Consider the following 20,100-nt stretch of genomic DNA (forward strand, 5'->3'; position numbering starts at 1 on the left):
TAAGATTAAATTATATTAATTATATAAGTAAAAAGGTCTTCCAAAAGCTGTAATCTCAATTATTTCACTAAACTTACATCTCACAAAAAAATCAGTTAGCTAGTTGTCTGGAAGAGCACAGACAAACTAATCAGCTAATAAGATCTTTTTAATAGAAATTTAACTACTAAAAATAAGAATATGGATTAAGATTTCTCATTTGGTAACAGTGCAAATATATAACTTCTTATTTGTTAAGTTGTAAAAGACCTCAGTGTAATAAATAACTACCTGCTCTGTAAACAAGTTCTACTGAATGCAGCTGATCTGCAAACTGTGTATTACGCTCTGTTTTAAAATAAGAAGCTTGCATAAGAATGCAACTCAATATGCTCCTTCCTTCATCAAGAAAAACTCGCTATAAAAATATTTCAGATGGACTAAACAGTGTGCTTCCTAAAGTAAATGTTTTATACGCTAGTACAACCCTCTATTTCACTGCAGACTGGTCTAACATTTTATTGACTGGCATAGGTTCGTGAACCATATTTTGGGTAGCACTGCTCTAAATCACTTCCTGGATTTTAATTCAAGTCTATTCAATATTTTTAAACACTCTCTACATGCAGTGTTAAGAGTTTCTGTGCCATTTCCCATTCTGTAATTTATTGGAATTAATATATACCTTGTTGTTTTCTAGATGTCACTAGTCTCTTTATTTACATTAAAACATTTTAACGCTGGTTAGAAAGAAGTCTGTAACATCCAAGAACAGAAACACACTAATAAAATTATTTAGTTACGAGATTAAAAATAGCTTCAAAAAGGTGAAATTTGGTAATAATATTAGCTTTGAAAACTTTGTTTTATCTTGAAAGAGATATAAAAACCATTCACTTTTCAACACTAACCTAAATATTCCATCAGCTGTTCAGCAGTTATGATTTCCATCATCGGTGGAAGTTTCACCTGAAAAACAAAGTATTTTTTCTATAAAATCAAATGTTTTAGGTAATTAAAGTGTTTCTTCAGTCAGAAACACAAGTATGTATCTATATTATATGTATCTACTATATGTATACCATACTCACTTTAACTAATCTTTAATACAACAATAGCTTTGTTGTATTAAAGATTAGTTTAACACAATCCTATCACCATAAAATTCAAGATCTCACAGAGTCACTGAGAAATCTGTTTTCAAAAACAAGCGCTATGCCTTTCATCACCCATCCTGATTGTCATTAGGCACATGCAACAGTGTCCTGCGTGACAGAAAATGCGGTTAAAGGGCAGGAAGTGGCACCAAACATGTTTTCACAGATCACCCATGAAGCAATTTTTCTGAAGACAGGCTGGAACACAGCTCAATATCCCATCACTTCAGTCTACCTTGACCATTTTTTATTGTTGTCGTTGAATAGCTAAAATGAATACAGTATAAAGGACTGGTCATAAACCGAAGTATTCATACTATATGAGCCCATCTGTAAAATTTTAAAAAACAGGCAAAACAAACTACACTATTTAGAGCTGCACATGTACTAAAAAAAGAAAATGGATACTATAAAAATCAGGACTGTAGTTAACCCTAGGAATAAGGGAAGGGGTTATAGTTAGAATGAGACATACAAGAGGCTTCTGGGGTGCTGGCAATGCTTTATATTTTGACTTGCATGGTAGTTCCACTGTTTGGTTTATAATTAGTCTGTTAAACTGGACATCTCTGTTTTATGTATTTTCTGTGCTACATGTCACGATAAAAAGTTTAAAAGTACATATATATGTTATAGTCACATCTAAATTTCAAAAGTTAATTCAGCTGCAACAAAGTCTAAATTTTTCAAATGAATTATCAGCTGAGTTATACAGATATTACAGCCAATGATTGTAAATATTTTAGCTGATTTACTAAAAAGGATACTCCCTGGTATATTTATAGAAGAAAAATAAATACTATAGGATGCAAACTCAAAGTAATTAACATATCAATGATAGAATAGCAGCACAATTCAAAAATCTTCAAGAATTAATATTTTAGCAATTATTTTCTGTTCAACCAAGGAAATCATTTAAATCAGCAATTCCTCCAACAAGTGTTGAGGAAAGTGCTCTGAGTATTTATGCTATCAAATGTAGTAACAGTATGTGACACCTCTACCTCTTTGTTTGCTTTTAAGTCTTAAAAAAAATCCTTGTAAAACAGGATGGTTTTAGACCCTCTGAAAGCATACCTGACAGTTGAAACGGATGAGTTAGTCACCCGGGGGCTTTATCACTCAGTGAAAACCAACAGATGTCATGGAGGTTTTGATCATTCTAAATAATTTTTATTTTCTAGGACATTTAGAAAAATTGTAATAAACTTTTTTTTTTTTTTTGGCTGCACCATGTGGCATGTGGGATCTTAGTTCTCTGACCAGGGATTGAACCAATGCCCCCTATAGAGGAAGTACAGAGTCTTAACCACTGGACTGCCAAGGAAGTCCCAGAAACTGTAATAGACTTTTTTTGGAGCAGTTTTAGGTTTACAGAAAAGCTGAGCAGAAAGTACTGAGAGTTCCCATAAATATTATTTTTTAAGTTGAAATTCATTGGCAAGTTAAAGTCCCCTGCTTTTCTAAATAAAGTTTTATTGGGTGTCACTCTCATTTGTTTATGTACTGTCTCTGGCTGCTTTGCACTATAATAGCAAAGTTGAATCTTTGCAGCAGAGACCAGGTACAGCCCATAAAGCCTAAAAATATTTACTATTTGGTCCTTTACAGGAGGCCTTCCCAGGTGGCACTAGTGGTAGAGAACTGGCCTGCCAATACAGCAGATGTAAGAGACGTGGTTCCGATCCCTGAGTCAGGAAAATCCCCTGGAGGAGGGCATGGCAGCCCACTCCAGTATTCTTGCTGGAGAATCCCATGGACAGAGGAGCCTGGCAAGCTACAGTCCATAGGGTCGCACAGAAGTTGGACACAACTGAAGCAACTTAGCACGCACGTACCTTTACAGGAAAAGTATGCAGAATACTGCTTGAGATGATTTTAACTGCTTTTAGGTAATATTTCATCACGGTGTTTCAGTACCACTTTGAAGGTCTGATATTTAAACTAGTGGTTTACATACACTGTGAATATTTACATTCTGAATAATTGTCAGACCAATCTGAAAGTCCCATTTACACCTAACAATGCTTTTTGAAAAAAATAAGACCTATACATTCTTTTATTCCAGACAAATCCAGTACAGAAACAGATTCACTAGAGGGCTTCCCTGGTGGTCCAGTGGTGAAGAGTCTACCTGCCAATGCAAGGGACACGGCGGGTTCAATCCCTGGTCTGGAAAGATCCCATATGCTGTGGAGCACACAGGCCTGTGAGCCACAACTATTGAGCCTGTGCTCCAGAGCCTGCAAGCCACAACTACTGAAGCCCACACACTCCAGAGCCTGTGCTCTGCAGTAAGAGAAGCCACCATAATGAGAAGACTGTGTACCACAACTAGAGAATGCCCCTGCAGAGCAACAAAGACCCAGAATAGCCAAAAGTAAAATAAATATATATATTTTACTAGAAAATCCCATAAACAAACAGCTTATCCTCTTTTGGTCAATGTAGTGATCTTACTATAAAATTGTCAAAATAAAAAAGCAAAGTACTAACAAGTGTATGTATTTGGGAAATACATTCTATAATCCTAGATTTCTGCAAATAGATGATTTCAGGTTTTAGTCTTGCAATTTCCAAATAATAACAACCGCCTACCACATCTTGCTTCAAGTATTTGAAACAGGATATGACAATCTTTATATAGATTTTAGACGTGCGACAACAAATATGTAAATATTTTAACTGACTATTCCCAAGTATACTCAGTAGTATATTCAGTTCCTGAATCTTAGCCAGCTAAAAATCCTGGATGTTCACTAAAGCTAGAGATTAAAGAGTACAACAGTGAAGAAATACTTGCTTCCCACCAATACTTAGGAACCATCAACAGATTTTAATTTTTTTTAACCACAAAAGGATCTTCCTGCAAGCTCCTTCTCTTTTTGCTTCCCTCTACCACCATCACCACAAAAGCAAATGCCAAAGATTTTGTTAATGATCCTAAGACTTTCTTTCCATTGTCTCTTTAGAGTTTATTAAAGGAAAAAAAACACACACACAAAAACATGTTATGGGAAAGCTAGCCAAGAATACAGGGGGGGAAAAAAAAATCAATGAAACTAAGAGCTAGTTCTTTGAGAAGATAAAACAAAACTGATAAACCTTTAGCCAGACTCATCAAGAAAAAAAGAGAGGGGGCCCAAATCAATAAAAATAAAAATGAAAAAGAAGGTACAATTATCACCACAGAAATACAAAGGATCATAAGAGAGTACCACCAACAATTACGCTTCTCAGGTAGCACTAGCGGTAAAGAACCTGCCTGCCCATGCAGGAGACACAAGAGACACAAGTTCAATCCCTGGGTCAGGAAGATCCCCTGGAGGAGGAAATGGCAACCCACTACAGTATTCTTGCCTGGAAAATTCCATGGACAGAGGAGACTGGTGGGCTGTAGTCCATAGGGTCACAGTCAGCCAGCCACGACTGAAGTGACTAAGCACACACCAACAATTATACTCCAATAAAACAGACAACCTTAGAAGAAATGCACAAATTTCTGGAAATGTATAATGTCTCAAGACTGAACCAGGAAAAAAAATAAAATATGAACAGATTAATTACCTGTAATGAAACTGAATCAGTAATTTAAAAAACTCCCAACAAATAAAAGTCCAAGATCAGGCTCCCTAGTAGCTCAGTGGTCAAGAATCTGCCTGCAAATGCAGGAGACACAGGTTCTGTCCTTGATCCAGGAAGATCCCACATGTCACAGAGCAGTTATGCCCGTGTGCCTCAATTATTGAGCCTAAGCTGTAGAGCCTGGGAGCCACAACTACTGAGCCTACATGACATAACTATTGTGAGCCCAAGCGCTCACAGTTGTGAGCCTGTGCTTCACAAGAAAAGCCACTCCAATGAGAAGCCAGCACACTGCAACTAGAAAGTAGCCCTCGCTCTCCAAAACTGGAGAAAAGCCCACACAGCAGCGAAGACCCAACAAAACAAAACAAAAAAAACCTATTGATTAGGTAGGACATTGGTCAACCATGCATCGGTAGCAAACAATTGTGTGTGTGTTGTCTGTTGTTTTACAGCTTTGTTTCCAAGCCTATTGATGTTTAGTACAATAATAATTATTAAAAAAATAGGATGAATTCTAACAAACATTTAGAAAAGAGTTAATACCTATTCTTTTCAAACTATTTCAAATATCGCACACAAAAAAATGCTTCTGAACTCATTCTACGAGGCAAGTTATCACTTTGATACCAAAACCAAAGATATCACACAAAAATGAAAATTATAGGTCAATATCACTGATGAACATAGATGCAAAAATCCTTAGCAAAATATCAGCAAACCGAATTCAACAATACATAAAAAGGATTACACACCATGATCAAGTGGAATTTATCCCAGGGATGCAAGGATGGTTCAGTTCAATATCTGCAAATCAATCAATGTGATACATCACATTAACAAACTGATGAATAAAAATTGTATGTTCATCTCAACAGATGCACAAAAAACTTTTGACAAAATTCAGTATTAATTTATGATAAAAGTTCTCAACAAATTGGGTATAGAGAAAACACACCTCAACATAATAAAGACCACTTATGACAAGTCCACAGCTAACATCATCTCAGTGGTGAAAAGCACTTCACCATTTCTTCTCAGATCAGGAAGAAGACAAGGATGCTCCCTCACACATTTTTTTTTGGCTGTACCATGTGGCTCTGGGACCTTAGTTTCCCAGCCAGGGATTGAACCTGTGTCCCCTACAGTGGAAGTACAAAGTTCTAACCTCTGGACCTCCAGGGAATTTCCGTCACTTTTATTCAACATAGTATTGGAGGTCCTAATCATAGCAACCATGCCAGAAAAAGAAATAAAAGGAATCCAAATTGGAAAAGAGGAAGTAAAACTATCAATGTTTGCAGATGACATGCTATACACAGAAAATCCTAAAAACACCAAGAAACCACCAGAACTCATCAATGAGTTTGATAAAATTGCAGGATACAAAATTAATATACAGACTTCCAAAAACAGTAACACTTTCAATGAAGTTTTATATAAAACATCATCTGAAATATATTTTAAATGAAGAATTGACAGAACTTTATGACCAATGAAAAGTGGAGGATAATGGGAAAAGAAAAATTAACTCTAAAGTTGACTCTAAGGTTTAGGAAACTCCAAAAATTAAGATCCCTATACCTACTGAAAACAAAAAATTTGGTAAGTTTGTATAAGAAATGATATCTGCTTCATAACTGTGAAATTTAGTTTGACATTCAAACAGAAAGTTGAGATGGAACTCAGGAGACAAAGATTTTTAATTTGTCCATGAATTATTTGATTCCTATGCTGCAGTCTATTTTTCATTACTTATGGTAAAATGGATCACTAAATAATACATAAATAATACAATTTCTTGGAAATTCCCTGGTGATCCAGTGGTGAGGGCGCCACACTTCCAGGACAGGGAGGCACAGGTCAGATCCCTGGTTGGGAGACTAAGATCCTGCAAGCCATGCAGCGTGGCTAAAAAAAAAAATTTTTTTTCTCAGTTCAAGTTTCACTGATTTTGAATATGCAGTAAATCATATAGTATTGATGAGTTTTTAAGTTCAAATTGTAAAATAATTATACTGTAAGTACTGTTAACTGGAATCAAAGAGAAGAATGTAGGTTTTTTTCAAAATAAGAGCTAAAAAACTTAAGGATCCTTTCAACATGCTTTTAATTCTGGTTCCAGCAAATAAACATGTATTACAAGCTACTGTAAATCATGTTTTACATTCTAATTTCTTATAGGTAATATTCATTTATTATTAAAAATAATTACTGTACTTAAAATACTAAATATTTAACTTTCTACTTGCCATCAGTATTTCAAATCAGGAACTTTTAATAAGAGACAAGCTTCAACTTCTAGCAATTTGCAACACTTTTACCACAGATGTTTATCATAACTCAAACCCCACAACATCAAGGCCTATTTAAAAATGCTTAACATCAGAAATTATAGATGCATCCATATGTATTAGATTTTCAAGAATGTCCTATTTAATATGCAATTCAAAGGATTATAAAACAGTGAAGAATGTTGTTCCAGAGAATTTTCCCAGTAAAAGATTCATGAGTAAAAGAAGACATCTTTAGTTCAAATTTCACTGGACTTATACTTAAGCAGCTCAGCAAGCTTATCAATGCTGAAAAACCTACTAAAGAAAAAGTAACAGTGAAATTTTTATATTAATTGCTTGCAAGATAGATGAGAATAGGATAAGGTAAGAGACCAGTTAGAAGGTACAGAAGATGGAAAGTAGCTTGAATTAGGAGAGTAGCAGGACAGAGAAAACTTACTAATTTTTGAAAATATTAAAGAATACAGTCAATAAACTTTCATGGTTAAGGCAAGCTCACTCACCACAGAACTCAAGAAAGGCTCTGAAATTGGAAGTGACAGAGAATTCACAGGACATGGGATAAAACATATGGGGCTGAAAACAGAACAAATCTGTGCAAAGAGTAGATCCCTAGGATTTGTTCTAAGGAATCATGATTCATGATGTCTGTTTCTGCTTCTCTGACTTTAGCACTAGCTCTTCTTCCACCCTGGTTTGTTCCAGGCCTATTGTCCACCAGGTGTTATCTTTAACTTTCCAACCAAATATCTGAACTAAGAGCTCAGGTTCTGGAGTGGGTATCAACTTACCTTGGGTGAGTTATTTGAACTTTATGTACCTCAATTTTCTATGTATGTAAAATAGGAACAATAACTACACAAGGATCTTATGATGTGGTTGAGAAAATTAAAACAGAAAATGCATACAATACATATAAAATACTTAGCAGAGTATCTGGACATAAAAATAATTGCGTACTTAGGGTTATTATGATACTACCTGTGTGCAAATGCTACCTGGGACTCAACATCAACAAGGACGGAAGGAAAATGGGAAAGTTTTCCACTGAAGGACTACTCATAGCAAAGGGACAAGAAAAAATGAGGACATCGCTAACAGGACAACCACCACAGGGAGTATTCATAATATCATCTGCCCATTTCCACTTTATTTCACAAATCCAGAGATATTACACCAACCCTAATTTTTAGGACTGACTGGAAATGAAAACTTCAGAAGTGCTGCTTGCATCTTTTGTGTAAACAAACTCCACCACTGTGTGAAGTTTTTATCTCTCCTTAAAGGATCTATATTTAAGAACAAATAGGGTGGGCAGAGGCTAAAATGGAATCTTTGGCTCACCATCTGTTTTTCCATTTTTAAAAGTAATAACTTGGCCAAGAGGAGCTACCCCAAGTCCGAGGTCAGGGGCAGCAGCCAGGAGGAGCTACCCACGCCCAAGGTCAGGGGCAGCAGCCGGGAGGAGCTACCCAACATCCAAGGTAAGAGAAACCCAAGTAAGAGGCAGGCACTGAGAGAGGGCATCAGAGGGCAGAAAGACTGAAACCACAATCACAGACAACTAGCCAATCTGATCACATGGACCATAGCCTTGTCTAACACAATGAAACTAAGCCATACTGTGTGGGGCCACTCAGGACAGACGGGTCATGGTGGAGAGGTCTGACAGAATGTGGTCCACTGAAGAAGGGAATGGTAAACCACTTCAGTATTCTTGCCTTGAGAACCCCATGAACAGTATAAAAGGCAAAAAGATAGGACACTGAAAGATGAACTCCCCAGGTTGGTAGGTGCCCAATATGCCACTGGACATCAGTGGAGAAATAACTCCAGAAAGAAGGAAGGGATGGAGCCAAAGCAAAAACAACACCCAGCTGTGGATGGGACTGGTGATAGAAGCAAGGTTCAGTATTGCATAGGAACCTGGAACGTGAGGTCCATGAATCAAGGCAAACTGGAAGTGGTCAAATAGGAGATGACAAGAGTGAACATCAATATTCTAGGAATCAGCAAACTAAGATGGACTGGAATGGGTGAATTTAACTCAGATGACCATTATATCTACTACTGTGGGCAGGACGGAGAAGGCAACGGCACCCTACTCCAGTACTCTTGCCTGGAAAATCCCATGGACGGAGGAGCCTGGTGGGCTGCTATCCATGGGGTCGCTAAGAGTCGGACACGACTGAGCGACTTCACTTTCACTTTTCACTTTCCTGCACTGGAGAAGGAAATGGCAACCCACTCCAGTATTCTTGCCTGGAGAATCCCAGGGACAGAGGAGCCTGGTGGGCTGCCGTCTATGGGGTCGCACAGAGTTGGACACGACTGAAGTGACTTAGCAGCAGCAGCACCAGTGGGCAGGAATCCCTTAGAAGAAATGGAGTAGCCATGATAGTCAACAAGAGAGTCCGAAATGCAGTACTTGGATGCAATCTCAAAAAACGACAGAATAATCTCTGTTTGTTTTCAAGGCAAACCATTCAATATAATAGTAATCCAAGTCTATGCCCCAACCAGTAACACTGAAGAAGCTGAAGTTGAACAGTTCTATGAAGACCTACAAGACCTTTTAGAACTAACACCCAAAAAAGATGTCCTTTCATTACAGGGGACTGGAATGCAAAAGTAGGAAGTCAAGAAACACCTGGAGTAACAGGCAAATTTGGCCATGGAGTAAGAATGAAGCAGGGCAAAGGCTAATAGAGTTCTGCCAAGAGAACACACTGATCATAGCAAACACCCTCTTCCAATAACACAAGAGAAGACTCTACATACGGACACCACCAGATAGTCAACACCAAAATCAGATTGACTATATTCTTTGCAGCCAAAGATAGAGAAGCTCTATACAGTCAGCTAAAACAAGACCAGGAGCCGACTGTGGCTCAGATCATGAACTCCTTATTGCCAAATTCAGACTGAAATTGAAGAAAATGGAGAAAACCACTAGACCATTCAGGTATGACCTAAATCAAATCCCTTATGATTATACAGTGGAAGTGAGAAATAGATTTAAGGGACTAGATCTGATAGACAGAGTGCCTGATGAACTATGGACGGAAGTTTGTGACATTGTACATGAGACAGGAATCAAGACCATCCCCAAGAAAAAGAAATGCAAAAAAGCAAAATGGCTGTCTGAGGAGGCCTTTCAAATAGCTGTGAAAAGAAGGGAAGCGAAAAGCAAAGGGGAAAAGGAAAGACATACCTATTTGAATGCGGAGTTCCAAAGAATAGCAAGGAGAGACAAGAAGGCCTTCCTCAGCGATCAATGCAAAGAAACAGAGGAAGACAATAGAATGGGAAAGACTAGAGATCTCTTCAAGAAAATTAGAGATACCAAGGGAACATTTCATGCAAAGATGGCTCAATAAAGGACAGAAATAGTATGGACTTAACAGAAGCAGAAGATATTAAGAAGAGGTGGCAAGAATACACAGAACTGTACAAAAACATCTTCACGACCCAGATAATCATGATGGTGCGATCACTCACCTAGAGCCAGACATTCTGGAATGTGAACTCAAGTGGGCCTTAGGAAGCATGACTATGAGAAAAGCTAGTGGAGGTGATGGAATTCTAGATGAGCTATTTCAAATCCTGAAAGATGATGTTTTGAAAGTACTGCACTCAATAAGCCAGCAAATTTGGAAAACTCAGCAGTGGCCATAGGACTGGAAAAGGTCAGTTTTCATTCCAATCCCAAAGAATCCTCAAACTACCGCACAATTGCACTCATCTCACATGCTAGTAATGCTTAAAATTCTCCAAGCCAGGCTTCAGCCATATGTGAACCATGAACTTATAGATGTTCAAGCCAGTTTCAGAAAAGGCAGAGGAACCAGAGATCAAATTGCCAACATCCGCTGGATCATGGAAAAAGCAAGAGAGTTTCAGAAAAACATCTATTTCTGCTTTACTGACTATGCCAAAGTCTTTGACTCTGTGGATCACAATAAACTGTGGAAAATTCTGAAAGAGACTGGAATACCAGACTACCTGACCTGCCTCTTGAGAAATCTGTATGCAGGTCAGAAAGCAAGAGTAAGTACTGGACATGGAACAACAGACTGGTTCCAAATAGGAAAAGGAGTACGTCGAGGCTGTATATTGTCACTCTACTTATTTTACTTATATGCAGAGTACATTATGAGAAACTCTGGGCTGGATGAAGCACAAGCTGGCATCAAGATTGCCAGGAGAAATATCAATAACCTCAGATATGCAGATGACACCACTCTTATGGCAGAAAGTGAAGAACTAAAGAGCCTCTTGATGAAAGTGAAAGAGGAGAGGGGAAAAGTTGGCTTAAAGCTCAACATTCAGAAAACTAAGATTATGGCATCTGGTCCCATCACTTCATGGCAAATAGATGGGGAAAGAGTGGAAACAGTGGCTGACTTCATTTTTCTGGGCTCCAAAATCACTGCAGATGGTTATTGCAGCATGAAATTAAAAGATGCTTACCCCTTGGAAGAAAAGTTATGACCAACCTAGACAGCATATTAAAAAGCAGAGACATTACTTTGCCAACAAAGGTCCGTCTAGTCAAGGCTATGGTTTTTCTTTTTTTTTTTTTTTTTTACCAACCTAAATATAAAAACGTGGTAATTATAACAAGAATACTTTGACAGTTTTTACTGGGAGGGTATTTATATCTTTTTTTTTTTTTTTTAGGTAGTCTTTATTTTTTTTATTTTTTTTTATTTTTTAAAGGCTATGGTTTTTCCAGTAGTCATGTATGGATGTGAGAGTTGGACTATAAAGAAAGCTAAGTCCGAAGAATTGATGCTTTTGAACTGTGGTGTTGGAGAAGACTCTTGAGAGTCCCTTGGACTGCGAGGAACTCCAACCAGTCCTTCCTAAAGGAGATCAGTCCTGGGTGTTCATTTGAAGGACTGATGTTGAAGCTGAAACTCCAATAATTTGGCCACCTGATGCAAAGAGGTGACTCATTGGAAAAGACCCTGATGTTGGGAAAGATTGACAGCAGGAAGAGAAGGGGACGACAGAGGATGAGATGACTGGATGGCCTCATGGACTCAATGGACATGGGTTTGGGTGGACTCCGGGAATTGGTGATGGACAGGGAGGTCTGGCGTGCTGCAGTTCATGGGGTGGCAAAGAGTTGGACACGACTGAGCGACTCAACTGAACTGAACTGAACACTTGGAAATTCTCAAAAGAGCTTTGTACCTTCTTTAGGAAAAGTGGAATATGAGAATATTTGTGTGGCTACAATATTCCTATAAGTCAGGAAGTAATAAAGAGAAAATAAAACCTAGTCAAAAGCAAGAAAAGGGTCCAAGAAAAGAAAAGTCACCAGGAGAGAAGGAGAACTAGAGCAAAAGCTTTCTGGGAAGAAGCACAGCCTCTGCAGGTGATAATGAGACAGAGGATATGTCCATTTGAACTTCACTGAATTTTCTGCCAATGGCCTTCTGCTCATTTTGCTATTGCGTTGCTCATCTTTTTCTTTCTAATTTATTTATTTTTGAATATTTATTTATTTGGCAGATTGTGGGATCTAGTTCCCTGACCAGGGATGTAACCTGTACCCACTGCACTGAAAGCATGGAGTGTTAGTTACTGGGGCACCAAGGAAGTTCCTTTTCTAATTTATGGGTTCTTTGTAAACTGAGAAATTAGCCCTTAGACACATACAGTAGTCTCGCAGATAATTCCCTCAGTTTGTAGTGTGTGTTTTGAATTAGTTCCTGGTGAAGTTTTTTGGGCGAAGGGGTATATTTTTGTCTATTTTTTAACCTTAAGCTCTTTTCTTTTTTTACTGAATCAAATATATCAATTCTTCTTTTACAGTTTCTAGATTTAATGTCTAAACCTAGAAGCAACCCGCCTAATATAAACAAACTTAAGAATCCTGGTGTTCCTCCCTTGATGTGGAGTGGGAGATCACTTCAGCTCCTGCTAAGCAAAAAGAAAAGAATTTTCCACCCAAAAGGGCTAGGCAGGAGAGAATATGTGCACATCTTAAATACAAGATATTGAAGCACATCTTAAATCAGAATAGTGCATTTAGGCTTCCACTAACATGTTACATACCAATTAGGTATTACAATACTATATGTCCTCTACTACAAGTACAGTATAAGTTACATATACATATATGTCTATATGGACTTCCCTTGTGGCTCAGCTGGTAAAGAATCCACCTGTAATGCAGGAGACCTGGGTTTGATCCCTGGGTTGGGAAGATTCTCTGGAGACGGGAAAGGCTATTCACTCCAGTATTCTGGCATGGAGAATTCCATGGACAGTATAGTCCATGGGGTCGCAAAGAGTCAGACACGACTGAGTGATTTTCACTTCACTTATGTCTATATATATATATATATATATATATACACACACATACATATATATTTGAGTATGTGGGCCTTAAACCTATATTCTTTCTATAAGAAAACAAAAGTGTGACAAAGGAGGGACTCCCTCTGTTATTAAACATGTCTCATGATATAAAAATATTAATGCAGAAGCTTTTAAAACTGTTTTATAATGCAAAAGTTAAATCATATGCAAAAGTAGAAAAAAATAACAGCATAATGACAAATACCCATCACTCAGATTCAACATTTATAGTATAGGCCAGTATCATAAGAAAGTAAATTTTACATTTCTTCTGACTTGTTGATTTTTATAAACATAACTGATTCATTGGGTCATAGTCCTCAAGTAAACCTATAAATGGCATTGTTTTTGATAGATAAAATGAAAGACTAAAGAAAAATTATTTAAAAACAACCAAAACCAGTCTCTTTTAAAGAAGCAAATGAAAATATTTGTTCTAAGACATAAATTTGAGTCAATTTACCTGGTGTCAGTTAAGAGAATTAGAAAATTTGAGCTCAAATTAAATTAATGAACAGATTTCCTTCTTTCCTGATTTACTGGATTATCAAAGCTCAACTATTTTACAGATTATTAATGATCATCTATTTTCCATCAGTCCTAAACCAACACATCTAATTAAAACTCCAACATTTCCAAATCAGTACTTATCATGTTTGATAATTTTACCTGTCATCTCTCACTCAGAAACATGGTACTTCCTTCCTCTGAATCACTCAAATCCTCCTAATGTATTCATTTTATTGATTTCTTTCTTTCTTTTTTTTAAAGTTTCCCAACCAGGGACAGAACCTGTGCCCTCTGCAGTGGAAGTGAAGAGCCCTAACCACTGGACTGCTAGAGAATTCCCTAGCAGAAAAATTAAAAAATTGATTTTTCTCATTGCTTCATTCTCCCCCCAAAAAGATGATCAACTCTTTTACTTTCAACCCTTAACTCCACTGACTCACAATGAATCAACCCTTGAAAAACCCAATACTTGATAATCCTAAACAGCCATTCTTCCCCCTCTTGTTTCCAGAGATAAGAGAACTAATGGGGGGAGGAGCAAAACTGACATACTAGAAGTTTTCAGAGTACGCCAATTTAGCCAGGGCCACTTACAACTTTCTACTTATGCCTCAATTCCTAGGCATAATTTCCAATGAGATGAGAACTTCTTTAAAATACAACATAATATTCTCACAAAATCACACTTTGAAGCTTTGCAACCTCTCCTCTTAATTACTGGCAAGTTCAATAGTTACTACTGATGAGATCAACTGTTACTTTGCCAAAACTGAGAATGAGGCCTCAATTTTCACTTTCCTCTCCATTTTAATTAACATAACCTTGCCTTTGTATCTTCTTTCCATTACTTCAGGGCAAAAAAAAAAAAAAAAAAGATTGTTGTTCTTTTCCTCTGAAGAGAATTTTACCACCTCTGAGGATTCCACAATATCCTAACTTTGTAATGCCCTATTCTCAAACCTGTCCTTTTTGGCAACAATCTTTCCTACTTCACCAGTTCCTTAACGCTGTTGCATTTGACAATAAGTCACTTAAAAAAAAAAAAAAATTAAGAGTCTCTCTCCCAGACAACTGTTATGACATTGTCCCATTTCTAGTTCTCATCTACATCTCAAATTGGGCCTATACTGGTTTCTTTTATATTCTTTCATCTTTACTGCTTACATTCCCTTCTCCCCACCGCCTTTATTTATTTATATTTATTTATTTGTCTGTGCTAGGTCTTCACTGAGGCATGCAGGACCTTTAGTTGCAGCATGCAGTATGTTTAGTTGCGACATTCAAACTCTTAGTTGCAGCATGTGGGATCTAATTCTCTGACCGGTGATGGAACTCGGGCTCCTCTGCACTGAGAGTGCAGAGTCTTAGACACTGGACAACCAGGGAAGTCCCTCCCCGAATAGCTGAGAACTACTGTTCACCATTTACTATGGAGAATTAATTTATTCTCATAGATACCATACTTAAATCTATGCAATAATTCTCCAACTCAATTTTTCCCATAATTTTGACCTCTTTTCTGAGGCCCATTCTATTCTTCTGAAGGTATAATAAACATTTATATTTTTATGACTTACTGTTAGTAAGACAATTCCAATCTGACACAACCAAACGTTGCATCAACTTTCCCATCAAAAGCACATTCTCTATCTTTTGAATGATCCAAGCAATTCTCTATTACTCAAATTGGAAAAAGTATCACATCCTTAATTTCCTATATCCAGTTAGTAGTCAATTCATCATTTAGGCTGTGTGGCACTATCCTCTTAAAAGAAAAGGGGTAAAGAATTCCCCATCCAAAAGAGTTAATCTCATCAATTCCTGTTGCTACACTCATTACATTCTGACTTCTAGTTTAATCTCAAATGAAAAGATCTCTTTCATTATGTCATTCCTTTATCCAATAATTTATAATAGCTTCCTATTATCAACTATATATAAAGTCTAAACAAGCCTAGTGATGGGTCCTCTGAAATCTGACAATTACCTTCATACACTGAAAGAAAGTTAAGTCACTCAGTCATGCCCGACTCTTTGTGACCAAGGACTCTAGCCCACCAGGCTCCTCTGTCCATGGAATTCTCCAGGCAAGAATACTGGAGTGGGTTGCCATTTCCTTCTCCAGGGGATCTTCCCAACCCAGGGATGGAACCCAGATCTCCCGCATAGCAGGCAGACTCTTTACTGACTGAGCCACCAGGGAAAACTTTCATACTCTAATTACTATTTTTCTCTACAACTGCATTTCTCAAACTTTTTGGTCCCAAGACCCTCTTCAGTCCTAAAAAATCACTGAGGATCCTAAAAAGCTCTAGTTTAAATGGATTCTATCAACATTTACTATACTAAAAATAAAAATTGGGAAAAATTTTAAACACAAGAATGCAGACCACACATTCCATTAACCGTCAGGGCAAGGATGTCATCACACATCATACAGCTTGGAAAACTCTATTAACACTGAAAGAATGATAGTGTAAAAGGCAAAAAACAACTAAGTACTATTCTGAACAGTACTGACCTCAGAAACCCTGGCTCACTTTTAGGACACTGCTCTATCCAACCTTGCTTCTCTTAATACATCTCCTTATCACTGACGATTACTAAGTAATTTTTGTGTGCATCAATAACCTTAAGGTAGAAAGAAAAAAAAGGTAAGAACCAAAGACTTATAAAATAATCTTAACGCTCTTTAACATGCTTTCTCATTCAGAGTCTGACCTAACATCAATTTTATTTCCTGCTACTGCCATTTCCTTCTCCTCCTCCGCCGCAGTCCAACCAAGGTTAGAATCCCCAAATAGAACAAACCTTTTTCTGCTTCAGCATCTTTGAATATACTACTCCCTCGGCCTGAAAGGAATTTCGTTTACTCACCCATCAGACCCAGTACATAGGTTACCTCTTCTATGAAGCTCTCCCTTGACACATTCCACTCTCACTTACACTGTTCTCTGTAATTCCATAGCATAATTCCACACTGCACTGGGGTTATGGTTTATATGTCTGTCTCTGAATCAATACTAAGCTACATGAGGGCACTCTTGCATCTTACTCATCTCTGTATTCTATTATCTCACACAAAGTGGGAACCCAAACGTTACGGTCATTCACTTGAAGCTGTCTTTCAAAGACCAATCCAATGCTCATCTATCCTCAAATATGTGAGACCACAGCACTTGCTCTTTCCTTTGAGCTTCTGCAGGACTATGCAGAAACTAGGAAGTGAGAAAAGCCTAAAGGAAACAGTTACTCCTTCAGACAGATTGGAGACTTTGGCTTAGAGGATGAAATCTAACTTCTTAGTCTAGCATTCAAGGTCCTTCATCAAGTGGCTCTTCACCTTTTCAATCTTATTTTCTATTATCTTGCAATATGAACTTTCCACTCCTGTCATCCAAAACACATACACACATGTATTATTCATTCTGTTTTCATTCGTTTTTGTTTATATCCTTCCCTCTCTCAGGATTCCCATTTTTCTGTTATTTTAAATCCTACTTTTTCCTTAAAAGCTTCCTTCAAGATATAAAAATTTCATGAAGCTCTCTGGAACTACACCAGACTAAAGGAAAATTTCCCCTCTTGGGATGTCTAATGCATTTCAATCTGCTTCCTATAACCTAGTATTTACAGTATATTGTCTTGCATTGTTCTTTAGTAATTTCAAGGAGTCAATGCTGCAGTTCCAAATAGCTCAACAGCTCTTCAAGAGCAAGCAATCTCCACTAAAAACATTTGAGTGCCATTATGCACTTGATAGTGGTAAGATTTCTAATCTTATTTCTTTTGCATTATCCCTTGCTAGACAGCAAGATGAGGGAATTTCATAAACACTATTCCCTTTACTTGATTTTCTTTCTAACTGGTCACAATAATCCAGGTTATTTTTTTCTAGGGAACATTTTATCTATAGATACAGCTCTCAATTTGACAGTTAAAATATGTGCTCTAAAATGCATCTTCTCAGCACTCTAAAACTGCAAGCTTAAATAAGACACTTCATGTACAGGTAACTCACTCCTGAGTCCTCAGTACAGTTACTTTTGAAGGGTCCTTTCCTCTTTTGCTCCTTTATCTTGAATATATCTTTTCTTATTTGTTATTATAATTTTAGCTCTCTTAACACATTCTGTGTGGTTATGGGTAATAATGCTAGACTATTTAACAAGAGTCAAAGAAATGAGGCAAATAAAAACCATCCATAAAATAAAAACAATCTTTGAAAACCAAGAAGTTATGGTAATTAGGTCTCAGACCATTACTTTTCCATAAATGGAATTTGTCTAAGGGGCCACATCTTCCCTATTACCACGTCCTTAAGTATCCACACCCAAATGGAGCATAAACATAACCATCAAAACTTGCTCCCTGATATAATGGATTGATGATAACTTCTGAAGATGATTTTGTCCAGTTCTTCACGCTTTTGCATATAGGATAAAGTCAGTAAGAAGGAATAACAGAAAAATATAGTTAAAAAGTAATCAAAAGATTTAGGATGCTCTAAGACCTGGCTGTTTTCAAGTGCATCAGGCACAGCTGTTGAAAGCGACAAGAGAGATCTTAGGTTGCCGGCAGTTCTTTCTGACATACACATGGGAATATTCCTTAAACAAGACAATCTCAGAGTGAGTTTCGTGTAGGAAGAAACGGGGATTATTGATGAATGAGGAAAGAAAGGAAGATATCAGCTGACAATGCAGCAACTCTCTCACCCCTCTTTTACCCCTCCCCAAAAGCTGTAGGAAATAGAAGCTGCGGAATGTACCTTCCAGGCCAGAAGCAAAACATTGAGGATGGCCAGTAAAGGGCAGGGGCCATTCTCATTCTGGGTGATGATAGGTGTGTTCTCTTCCTTCCACTGGATCCACTTGATATGATAGACAGACTGTCCCGGGAAGCGTTCCTTGGAGGCCGCCAGCACCTGGGCTTCCTCCTCCTCCACCTCCTCCTCTCCACACAGGGGCACAGCCCCGGGCAACACCGCCGCGCCCTCCTCCTCCTCGGGGACCCTGTTCTCAGCTCCTTCCTCACTATTAAACTCGGAGCTACTGGGGAAAGAATGTAGGTTAGAGAACGACTCCAGGGAGTCCAGGCTCGGCGATTCCCCAGGAGGGCTCGGGTCGCTGCAACTGCTGCTGAGGCCGCCGCCGCTGCTGGGCTCCGAAGAGCCCGCGGCCGCCGACTCTTCCTGGCAGGTGCCGGCGGGATCCGGCCGGGCGCCCCCATCTCCCTCTGGACCCAGCCCATGGTCAGCTCCGGCCTCGGCTGTCTCCGGGGAGGCGGTCACCTTGTGCTGTCCTCTTACAGGCTCCTTCTGGGCAGCAGGACTCTCCAAATCGCTCTCCTTCAAGTCCAACCTCGGAAGCGAGCTGCAGGGTACCAGAACCTGAGGAGAGCCGGCGGGAGAAGCCGAGTCCGAGAGGCTCCTCCCGCCGGCCGCCGCCCCCTGCCCCTTCCCGCCGCTGCTCTCCGCCGCCCATACTCCAGGACCATCCCCAGCGGCGAGCCTGGTCTCTTGTTGCCCTTCCTGCGGAGAACCTGTCCCTGGCGCTGGCCCGGCGGCCACTCCGTGTTCTAGCGGTTGCAGGCTCTCGGGGCCGCTCTCCATACCCAGCCGCCCGCCCCTCGCTCTAAAGAGACCACGGCGGGATCTCCTCAGACAGCGCCTCAGACGCCATGACAGCGGCACTGGCAGCTACAGCGCCCTTGCGCGGCCTCGGCCAGGCACGTCACAGGGGAGGGCTCCGGGAGCGCGCGCGCGCGCCGCCGCGCTGTCCGTGGGCCCTGGGCGTGCCTGCGCGTGCCTGCGCGCCGCCGGGTGAAAGGGACACTCACAGAGACCGCCCACGGGGCTCCGCCTCGCCGGCGCGCCCGCGCGCTCTGGCCAGCGCGGGGCGTGGAGGGCGTGGCTAGGAGGGCGTGGCCAGGAGAAAAACATCCTCTCATTTTGTGGCCGGAAGTTGAACTCCGGGGCAGCTAGACCGCGCGCGGCTTCTTTAAAGGCCAGCGGGGAGGCGGTCAGCTCGGGTGTGACCATTTAGACCTGAGTCGTGTGTGGTTCAGCCTGGGGCTGACAGATGGGGAATTGGCAGCAGTTGTAGTATTTGGAAAAGAACTCGTCCCTGAAAAGCTCAGATTTGTTTCCCCAGCTTGTAATATGGAAAATTGAAGGAATTTCTTACGAAATG

At 39.3% G+C, this 20,100-nt stretch overlaps 1 protein-coding gene across 2 annotated transcripts in view; it reads right to left on the minus strand.

The window, feature by feature from the left end:
• Positions 1–19,656, minus strand: part of MINDY2 (MINDY lysine 48 deubiquitinase 2) — a 76,594-nt gene extending 56,938 nt beyond the window's left edge. The window contains exons 1-2 of one of the 2 annotated variants that reach the window (XM_027553889.1): positions 18,678–19,656; positions 891–948 (exon numbers count right to left, since the gene is read on the minus strand). In XM_027553889.1, coding sequence (XP_027409690.1) covers positions 891–948; positions 18,678–19,520 — 901 coding nt within the window. In that variant the 5' untranslated portion in view covers positions 19,521–19,656. The remainder of the gene's footprint in view (positions 1–890; positions 949–18,677) is intronic. The other variant, XM_027553888.1, reaches the window with a different exon arrangement.
• Between the last annotated feature and the right edge of the window lie 444 nt (positions 19,657–20,100).

Source organism: Bos indicus x Bos taurus, chromosome 10 (genome assembly GCF_003369695.1).
Source record: "Bos indicus x Bos taurus breed Angus x Brahman F1 hybrid chromosome 10, Bos_hybrid_MaternalHap_v2.0, whole genome shotgun sequence".
Lineage (NCBI taxonomy): Eukaryota > Metazoa > Chordata > Mammalia > Artiodactyla > Bovidae > Bos > Bos indicus x Bos taurus.